Source organism: Channa argus, chromosome 11 (genome assembly GCF_033026475.1).
Source record: "Channa argus isolate prfri chromosome 11, Channa argus male v1.0, whole genome shotgun sequence".
Lineage (NCBI taxonomy): Eukaryota > Metazoa > Chordata > Actinopteri > Anabantiformes > Channidae > Channa > Channa argus.
Window position 1 is genome coordinate 6417806 of NC_090207.1, and position 10400 is coordinate 6428205.

At 42.7% G+C, this 10400-nt stretch overlaps 1 protein-coding gene across 3 annotated transcripts in view; it reads right to left on the reverse strand.

Annotated features, from left to right (window-relative positions):
- LOC137135952 (neurogenic locus notch homolog protein 1-like) overlaps positions 1–8710 on the reverse strand; it is a 38236-nt gene extending 29526 nt beyond the window's left edge. For all 3 annotated transcript variants that reach the window (XM_067520824.1, XM_067520823.1, XM_067520822.1), the window contains exons 1-2: positions 8439–8710; positions 7617–7692 (exon numbers count right to left, since the gene is read on the reverse strand). In XM_067520824.1, coding sequence (XP_067376925.1) covers positions 7617–7692; positions 8439–8496 — 134 coding nt within the window. In that variant the 5' untranslated portion in view covers positions 8497–8710. The remainder of the gene's footprint in view (positions 1–7616; positions 7693–8438) is intronic.
- Positions 8711–10400: the final 1690 nt, after the last annotated feature.

Genomic DNA, 10400 nt, shown 5'->3' on the forward strand with positions numbered 1-10400 from the left:
ACACTCATCCCTCATCCCTGAATTTTGTTGTTTTCCCCCTCATTATTGGTTTCACTTCCGCTGTTCAAAGCTGAATAGCTGTTGGCATCCGCTCGCTCCCCTCCCTGCGCCTTCTTTCCCGCCAAACCCGCTCACCCGACTTCTCCTGCACCCTTTTCTTTTCATTTATGAGACACCACATTAGATTTCTCCAAGTCTCTACTGACTGCTGCTCACTCCTCCAAAACGTTCCTGCTTACTCCAAGATCTGCACAGTTGTCTGCATCATTTGTGGCCAAGCGTAAGGCAAAAAACAACTAACCTTATAATCCCAAACAAAAGAGTCTGAGATTGGAACTGGTTTAGAGAGAGTGACAGAAAGAGGTTGAAAGTTCAGAGAGAATTTTGGTGTTTACTCTAAAGAGTCTCCTGTCCTGATTTCCAGGCTGAGAAACCTCAATAGAAGCTGACTGGCAGCCTCACTTTATGGTTCCCTGAAGAAACTCACACCACCTCTGGAACCGGCTTCTGCCCTCGCCCAAACAGCCCAGCGTCTCACACTAAGGCCTAAAAGACAAACAGACAGAGCCCCCGCACCCTTACCTCGATGCACATGGACGCTCTGTCCAAACACACTCCAGCTGAGGCGCTTGCACTAAGTCAACTGTAGCACACGCTAGACAAAGAATGCTAACAGTTTGCTCTTTAACTTGGCAAGACCCCGCCAAATGGATGCTCAGTGGAAAAAAAAAAAAAAAAAAAGTGGATTTTTACAGGAATCAAACTTTCTCCCCAAGAAAGTTATAAAACTTATAAAATAAAGGAGAAACACAAAAGATGTTCAACGACTCTTTTATGGAGTCTTGGCTGTGTTCAAAACAAACAGAAAAGCAGCTGCTCCAACAAGAAAAATCTGCTGGCCTGGTGAGAGGGATAATCTCAACAGCAGCAGGTAAACTGGGCAGCTGGAAAGGTAAATAATGAAGACATGAAAAGAGAGGCAGAAATCAGAAGCTGAGCAAATATCAGGTGTTTGAGAGGTATCGTATAACTGCAGGACACCGGCGGAATTATCTCTGTGGTAAGGCCGATACTGTTATTAACTTTTCTGTCAACCCTGCCAAGTAGTCCTCATTGTTCTCCTCTACACTCACTTTTAGGACGTCTCTTCTTCTATTGCTGCCGCAGAAGCCTGTGGCAACAGGTCTGCAACACTGATGGGATGCATGACGGGGCGGCTCGAGCCTGCAGCAGATGTTGTGGTGACATCTGACCCTTGGTCAGGCGTCACTCTAAGGGGACTTTCCTCAGTTTAGGGCCAGTCTGCCATCTGCCATCTTTCTGAGGTCACACACAGATGGGGACAGAGGCTTTGAACACAATATGTAGTACACATGTGTACTGTATACGAATGAAAACCTACAATGAATATACAGATTTTGGCAGCTGTATGGACTCTACTGTCTGAATTTTAAGAAGATTAGTGAATTAGGTTGTATTTGTAAAGCCATGGAAGCTCTGTGGGAGACAGAATCACTGTCTGGTTCCATTTCTACAAATGATATAATTGGGAATATTTCAGGATAATCTTTGTTTATGAATCAGTTTAGGATTCGGACAGATTTCAGGTGTTCAAGGACGTTTTTACAAGCAACATTTTCAAAAACAACATTTTGATAATACTCTCTTATTACATTACAGTAAGAACAGTAAATTGTGACCTATCATTCTTTTCATTATCCACTAAGTAGCTGGTTAATTTGTTAAACTGGAAAAATCAATTAACTGGCCTAGAGATGTCAGAAAGTGTATAATAATTTCATAACTTTCCAAGGTGATGTTTTTAAAAAGTCCCACAAGGCAAATTAAAGCAACAAATTCACACAAAGAAAGTAGAAAAGTGTTTGGTTAGTTATTAAACCAGTTTAAGTGACCAATTCATTGATTAATAAAAAGGTCCATAATAGGTCTTCTTTTAATTTAAGATGAATTTAACAAAGGCTGCCAGGAGCTGTGGAGCAACTGAGGATGAATAAGTTACTTGGCCCCTGAAAATTAACCAGGAACAGAGTAGTTATTTTACCATTCACCTTTGTTCGCTCTTCCAAATATGTTTGACTAACCTGAGGGTTTGTTTAAACCTGATAGTCGAGCTACTTGATTGACAATGTTGCCAAGTTCCCAGACTTGAGAGAATGACATCAAAGATGGAAGGCTGGCCAGAGACATGAAAGTAAGACCATTCTGAGTGTAATTTAAAAAAACAACAGGTTTATGTCATGTCTCCCTCTGTGTCTCCCTCTCTCTGGTGTCTCCAAAGAAAAGAGCTTTAGGAGTCAAGTGTTAGTGGAGCGTGTTTGTACCTTTGCTCCTCCTCCCTCCTCCCTCACTTCTCCCGTCTCCCCACCACTCGTTCTCATTTCCTGGCTGTTTGGTTTTGTGCCTGGGCTAAGTCCCCTTTAGTCTGGTCTGATCTGTTTTAAAAGCACAGCCCAAGGGACTGAGGGGGGGGGATCTCTTCTCCTTTCCTGCACACTTCCCTCTCTTTTTGGCCTGTTGTTTTCCAAGCAGTATATAGTGGCTAACCACAGTACAAATCTGCCACCATTGGTGAGGAGAATCAATACTAAAATGCAAAGTCCTGTTGAAATATAAATAGCTCTTTGGCTTAAAAACTGATGCCGGCACAGAAATCTGGGTTTTTGTTTGTTGTGGAACTAAAACCAAAATTACCACCAAATCCCAACTGGCTACACAAATTACAGGGGAGGAGCTGCCCCTCTTTCCCTCTCCGTGCATCCATCCTTCTTTTCCTTCCTCTCTAATCGTACAGGAGAGCTGACCTGGCCAGCCCACATCTGGCAGCCTTCATTAGAGACCCTGTTTATTTGTGAGCATTATGGACACAGCCCATGGGAAAAGTCTGCTCCCCCAGGGACCCACATTGTGTGTGTGTGTCTTGAGAGTCATAGCAGCACTAATGACTTCTGCCACTGCCTACTTTACGAGGCTGGGAACCACTTTAAAGCTTTAAAGATAAGTGTCTGAAGGTGTAGCTGACAGTGCAACCAGACCCTCAGGTTGTTAATGTGCACAGTAACTTCAGAGTTTGAGCCGGAGCATGCCAAGATGTAACCCAACTCACCCCCCCGTAAATCAAGATGGATGGGGATGTTAACAGCATTGATGTTTTTAGCTTTTACTGTATTTGCTCTGTGAACATTTTGTGAGTTAGTCAAACTTTAGTTAGGCAAAATTTACAGCTGTTTGGTAAATGGCAACTGATAAAAGTGCATTGCAAGCCTGTGTGTGTGTGTGTGCGTGTGTGTGTATATGTGTGTGTGTGTGTGCTTAGCCACAGATGTTTAAAGGTTAAAATGTCTCTCACTAATGTTTTTCATATTTCAAATATTAAAGAGGACAGCATGTTTTCATACGGTCAATAAACCAACGGGCCTTGGCCTTCTGTGCATCTGCATGTTTTATGCCCAATATTTGTCAGGTACAGCTATTAACATTAACATAACTTTATCTAAAGTTTCTGAGGGCTGTCAACAGAAGCTATTTTTGCATTTTATAATTGGATTAAATTGGTTAATGTGAGCTCCTTTTTGCAACGTACCAATGGACGTTACACGAACTGGACTAATTTAAACTGATGTTCATTTTTGATGGATATCTATGATACGTCTATCTTACACCTAATATTGTATTGTCTTGTTTATATCATGACATTTCTTTCCTTTATGAATTATTTGTTAGATCATGACACTGTCCATTTACAATTACATGATAGTACAATATAAATTGTTATATGACCGCCAATCTGTGGCTCAGTAGTCCCCTGATCGCAGGGTTGTTGGTTCAATTCTCGGCTCCCCCTGTCACATTTTGAAATGTCCTTCACGAGACAGTGAACCCCAATTTATTTGCTCCCAGTGAGTGTAGGCCAGCTGCATAGCAGCTCCCCCATCAGTGTGAGACTGTGTGTGTGTCTGAGATGGTATATAAGTATATAAGTATAAATGCTATATAAGTACAGACCTTTTACCATTTACATGTACATGCTGCAACACAGGTATCACAACACACTAAGTATGGAAATGTAAATTGAATTATTTATTTATTTTTTAAAAAACGATCAAACAAATACCAGAATATACGAAGTGGGTTTAAGGCAGCTGTTGGCGCAACAATAGTAACAAACTCCTTTATGTCCAAAATGTTGGACATAAAGGAGTTTCCTCCAAAAGAATAATGACTTGAATTATATTGTGACTATCAATAAAATAAAATAAAAAACTGATATGAAAAAGATTATTGTGAAACTTTTTTTCACTAAGACCTACTAATATGCTTACTGTAACTGAGTTTTAGGATTTGACTGAATTACTCCTCAGAAATTTGTAGGATTTTACTTGTAAGTCAACTTATTCATTATATGCATTATGACTCAACTTGCCAACGCTCACCTGGCCAGGTGACCTGCAGCTCCTTATTTGTTGAAGCCTATAACAAGAAGTTGTCACATTGTCCACTTTGTAACAGGTAACGTGACAGGCATCAGGCTTGTGATCTGCATTACTGCGCTTAACTTCTTTATTTCACTACACAAGGCATCACACTCCATTCTCCTCAATTTCCTATGAATGAGTTAGTTTCAGGCAGTGAGAGTGAAAAGGTGGAGGCCCACCTGGCAGACACAATCAGCCTGTTTCTGTGTGGAGCTGAATGGGCAAAAACCACAAGTAATCATGGGTATTATGGAGCATGCTGCTGTGTGGGTGAGTACACGTCCTGCTTACTTGTTATACTATAAGCCACAGACAGGTGGTCTGGGTGAAAGGAAAATGAGGAAGTGTGCTAGGGAGTATGCCCAGTGTCTTCATCACACACACACAAACACAATCAAAGTTTATGTGATTCATCTTGACAAATGCCAACCAGGAAGGATTAAATGCCTCCAATCCCCAGCACTGAAGTTCCGCAGCACCAAGTCACTTCATTCAGCCAGAACTCTCTCCTTATCAGCCCCCTCACCAGCCGGGCTCTAGCCAAAGGGAACCCAACACCAGCAGTAGCGGCCATATAAAAGCCTCAAATTGCGTGTTTCTCGTTGTGTGATGATATGATCTGATACGGCACCTTTTCTTCCCTTCGGGCAACTCGTAGGCTATTTCCTGACTCTGAATCTAGGTGGGGGTTGAGGAGGAGCAGATAGTGTGTGTGTGTGTGTGTGTGTGTGTGTGTGTGTGTGTGTGTGTGTGTGTGTGTGTGTGTGTGTGTGTGTGTGTGTGTGTGTGTGTGTGTGTGTGTGTGTGTGTGTGTAGGAAGTTAAGATTCATCTGACCCAAGCAAACAGAGGTGCTATTGAAGAAGCCTTGGAACCAGAGATACAAGGGCTCACTTTCATTCAAATGGCCATAAACTGTAGCTGTTGTTGCACATAGAAGGAGGGAAATTATGACTTATTATATTATCGATATAGGCAAATTGTTTCTTTGTTTACTCAAAAAATGAAAAGTCCAAAACACTACAGTTGACACATTATTATATTCTATATATGCGTCAAAATCTTGTGTTAGTTTTAAGTGTAATGGACATAAGTGGACAAAAAACTAAAAAGCCTGACTTTAAGTGGTGGAATTTGCTAATCTTGTTTATGTCTGCATTAACATAATAACATGGTTATCAACTCCAATTTAGGGTGAAACACTGGCAAATCCATCTACATCCAGACTAAGCAACCTCAATTTGCTCATGGTGACCACCACAGCTGAAAGCTAAAGCTGAGAAGTGGACCTTGTGAACTTCCATCCACATGGACAAGCATGGCTCTGTGCAGGGGTCTTGCAAATACATAAATATATGTACACACAATATAAAAAAATCTCAGGGACTTTATTAAATCCCCAATGATGCAAGAACTTAAGTTCACGCTTTTTTTTAAGCAGCAGACCCAAAACCAGTTGTTTTTTTAAACCACGTGAACAAAATGAACTAATTCTGGGGTATTTTTGCATCCTTTTAAAATTGCCTCATCCCGGCCTCCATCAAAACTGAATGCCAATAATGCCTCGTGTGAAATCCTACTGTCAACAGGTCATCAAAAATCAGCATGGTTGCATTACACTGACTAACAGTGAAAGGTATGTGATCTCTCAGCAACAGGTTGTCAAAAGCTTTGCCTCCCGAGCCGTCCTGACATGGCTCATCTCTCGGTGCAGAGAGAAGCTCTGCAGCAGGCTGCTCTCATTCTGGTCTTTGTGCCGCTGGAATTTGGGATGTTATTTTTCCTCGTCTGGATAGGCTCGGCTCTGTCACTGCTCTCTGCTGCGGTTCATGAGAGGCCTCCTCGAAGCTCTCTGGAGATAAACTTCAGTCAGGATCTAACTGGGCACGGCAGGCCAGATATGAGGAGGAGAAAGTATTTACGGTATGGTATGTCAAGTAGGGATCTTTGACTGACCGCATGACTGACACATTCAAGGCCACTTAGTGACCATGTAAAACCAACAATGGCTTCTCATTATTCTGCAGGAATACTTTGCAAAAACTCCTCTCAGCAGGTTTTCCAATGAAAACGCAAAATGACTGTTAGCAGCAGTGTCCTTGTAAACACTGCATCTAACACTCTGCATCTTATGACAAAAACAAGCAATCCAAATGTCACCAATTTGCTCAAACCTTTTCGAAATTTCAAGGATGCCCATGTCTAAGTTAAACTGCACAGGTCTGAGGAGGACAGTGCAGGAGCACAATGCTGGCTTTGAGGCCCTGTCAGGATGTGGGGAAAGAGTGAGTGAAGGGGGCGGGGGGTTGAGAGGTGAATAATCAAAGCAGACCAAATTAAGATGTGGCCGAGCGCCAAGATGGCTGACTGGGTCTGGCAGTCCCAAAGCTGTGACCTGTCCAGCCCAATCATCCAGCGGACACCAAGCGCTCCAACAGTAAGATGACACTGGCTGCTCATGCCAGAATGGAGGGAGAGCCAAATGCAAAGAAAAGTGAAGAAAAGAAAAAAAAGAGTTCTGGGGCAGAGAAAGACAGTAATAGTCTACATGAGAACGGAAATCATCTAAAAGAAAAATCAGGAGCACTTAACAAACAAAATGCAGAATTTGTTTAGAAAACTTCTACCCTCTGCCATCTGTCCAGAGGAATGAGAGAGAGAGGGGGCACTGAGGGCCATTGAAGAGGGGACAAAATCCCAGGAGAGGGGGGGGGGGGGGGGGGGGCACACAAGGGGAAAGGGTCTGGGGGTCTCTCTGGGAAGCCTCACCCAGATTAGTCACACAGAATTAATCGCAGCAGAGAACAATAGTCGCCGAGCTGCTGGCAACCCCAGCTGTCGCGCCCGCGAAAGAAAAGAAAAAACAAGATTTAGGGCTGCAAGAGTTTGGCTGCGGAGGAGAGAGAGTGACAGTAACACTCACACACTCTCACTGTGACCCCTGTCCTCATCAATGTCCGCTCACTTCTGTCTCAGCTCCATTTGACCATTTCCCTCCCAGAAATACCAACACTGATAGCGTTCACGTGTGTCATCCCTGACTCAACAATCACTCATGTCCGAATCGTCAGATACTCCTCCTCATGTATTGGTTAGAAAGAAGAAGTCTAGATGTCACACTTACTTGCACTCCTCATTCCCATCTTGAGTTGCTTCACATTTCCCCTGGTTCAAACACGCCTCTGTGGAGCATCTTAGGCCTGTGAAAGGAAAAGTTTAATACACCTGCACTTTGCTATAAGATTTAATCAACTGTGAAGCCTGTGGTTATTTTCAGCTTGTAGTTCTTACTATTCTTTACAGTTCTATTTCTCTCAGGCGAATTTAAAATTGGCACATGTGTGACTCCATAAACGTGTAACACAGGTGTGACTCTTGCCACCTGAAAGTGACATTTTTTGTGGTGAACAGGACTTGGCAGTAGCATGCGCCTCTCTCTCCAGATGCCCTACACAAAATATGCCATTTGGGGAGTAACCTGCCTTGATGTAAAAAAAAACAACAAAAAACACCATGCACTGAATTCAAACTGTAAACACATGCCTTCACGGAATGGGGAGAAAAGTGTTGGCTGGGCAAGTGCGCAACAGCTGCCTGAGCAAAGTAAGACGCATAGATTGATCCAGAGGCGCAGTGGGCTGGAAATATGTTAAGACACGTTCGGGACAATGCCAACAGGTGCCTGAAGTCACACGCTACGAGGGAGCTTGATGCCTGTGTGTAACAGTACCGCGAAGTTTTAGCGACTAACTTTAAGGAAGGTTTGAGGAAATGCTGTACTTCGCCTCAGTTTCCAAACCATAGAGGATCCAACAAGTACACCAAACTTTTCTGCGTCCTCTAAAGAGTTCAACAGTGGCACAGATACACTTTGTCATCTCGCTGAGACACACACACACACACAAAAACTACTCAGGAAAAATCGAGAATCCCCCGGGTCACTCACCTCGTGCAAGTCCCGGCAGCGACAACAAGAAAGTTAGTTTCACAAAGAAAATATGCATTCCTTCTGGTTTGAAATGGTTCTACTAATCCACGCGGTTTTTTTCATAGATCCGATATGGTGTCTTCCTCTCCGGCAGGGAAAAAAACTAAAGAAAACAAAGTACAGACAAGTTTCAGTTCATCCTTGAGTAGATCCACAGTGAAAGTGAAGCGCGGCTGTGAACTCCGAGCGGGAGATGTTGTCACCTCAGATGCCGAGTTGGAAATGACCCAAGGCGGGGACGCACTCCTTCCTTCGCTGCTCCGCGTCGAGGGGCGTTATTCCGCCACACACACACGCGCACACACACACACACGCACACACACACACACTTTATTACTTGCCTCTAAAGGAGGCACGTGGTGTAACACTTCATGAAGAAAGTTTTGTTATTTCATTTCTCCCGACTGGTGACCGACTAATCGACAAGTGTGATATCCAGCAATTAGTCGGCAGATTTCATCACGTTAATGTAGGAACTTCTTGGCTTTTAATTGGAGTTAAGATCAATAACTTTCCTAAGTGCGGACAGAGAGTGTGAAACCAGTGTGGAAACACATCACACGTTTTGAAGGAAGCATGGAGCAGGATGTTGGAAAGTTACAACATTGATGTTTCAGTAAACACATTTATCATATTTGGTGTTGGACACTTTGTTTCCAAAATAGCTCCAGTTTCTTTCACTTTTTATCTCATGCAGTGCCACCACGTGACTGTTTTTAACCATGTTTCTAATAGCGCTAAAAGTAATGTATTTATATTAATTAAGCAATGTATATTATTTAATACTGTGTATAATAATTAAGTAATGTACACTGGTAGTCAGTGCAGTACAGTTTCCCTTTCCTCTCTTACAAATACTCTTAAAGCAATAACAGGTTTCAAGCAATTTTCAAATTCTAGGGAGAGTTTTGGACTTTAAAGCCCACATCAGTCAGACCCACGTCCTATGTGCTCCTGTAACAGAACCTCAAAACATGACAAAGCATGGGAACCTTGCTGTTTGCAGTTCTGATGATGATTTGCCACACTGATAAATAAATGCTGACAGCTACTCCTGCGTGTTTGCACTCATCCGGGCTGCAGAGTCAGCAGATGCAGGTGGCTTGATTTCCACCGGGTGGTTTGTGAACGTGGTCCGAGCAGCTTCTCACAGGCAGCTCCTGTCCTGCACAAGACAGAATCATAACACAGGTGTTTACATAGTTGTACATTTTATAACAGTAGCTGAGGAGCAGGAAAGTAACCCATCCCAGTTTTCTTTAGGTAAGAGGTGGGGTACACCCTGGACAGGTCGCTAGTTTACCTCAGGGCCAACCACTCACACTCATATACACCTCCCATTATCCTCACTGTAGGTCTTTGTACCTAAGGAGGAAACCGGAGTACCTGGAGTAACCAGAGTTCCATCCACACAAGCACAGGTAGAACATGCAAACACAGAAAGGCCGATGCCAGTGGGTTTGAACTGGGGACCCTCTAACTGTGGGGCCTCATCCTAACGACTTAACCGTCATGCTGCCTATGTTTTTAGATATGTAAATATAACTTTTCGTTAACAAAAAATGTGCTCAATTCAGTTAGTTTTTTAGTTTTTATTAAACACAATTTTTCCAAACTGATTCACTGATACAGAGCTTAACTGTTGAGAAGAGATAAATCCTGCTCATACTCTAAACAATTGTTTGGGACAGTGTGAAGGCCGTTAAACCAATTCAAACTTGAATTGCAGGGGAATTCCACCAGTTTCACACATTATTGTAAGGCTCAGTTTACATGATAGGAATATAGTAGTACAATAGTTGTATAATGTCTTTTGTATAACAGGATGAATATTTGTCTAAGAAAATAAAAAAATCTTCATCTGATCTTAGAAACTGCAAATTTGGAACAAAAAATTATAAGTTTGCATGTGAGGTTTAA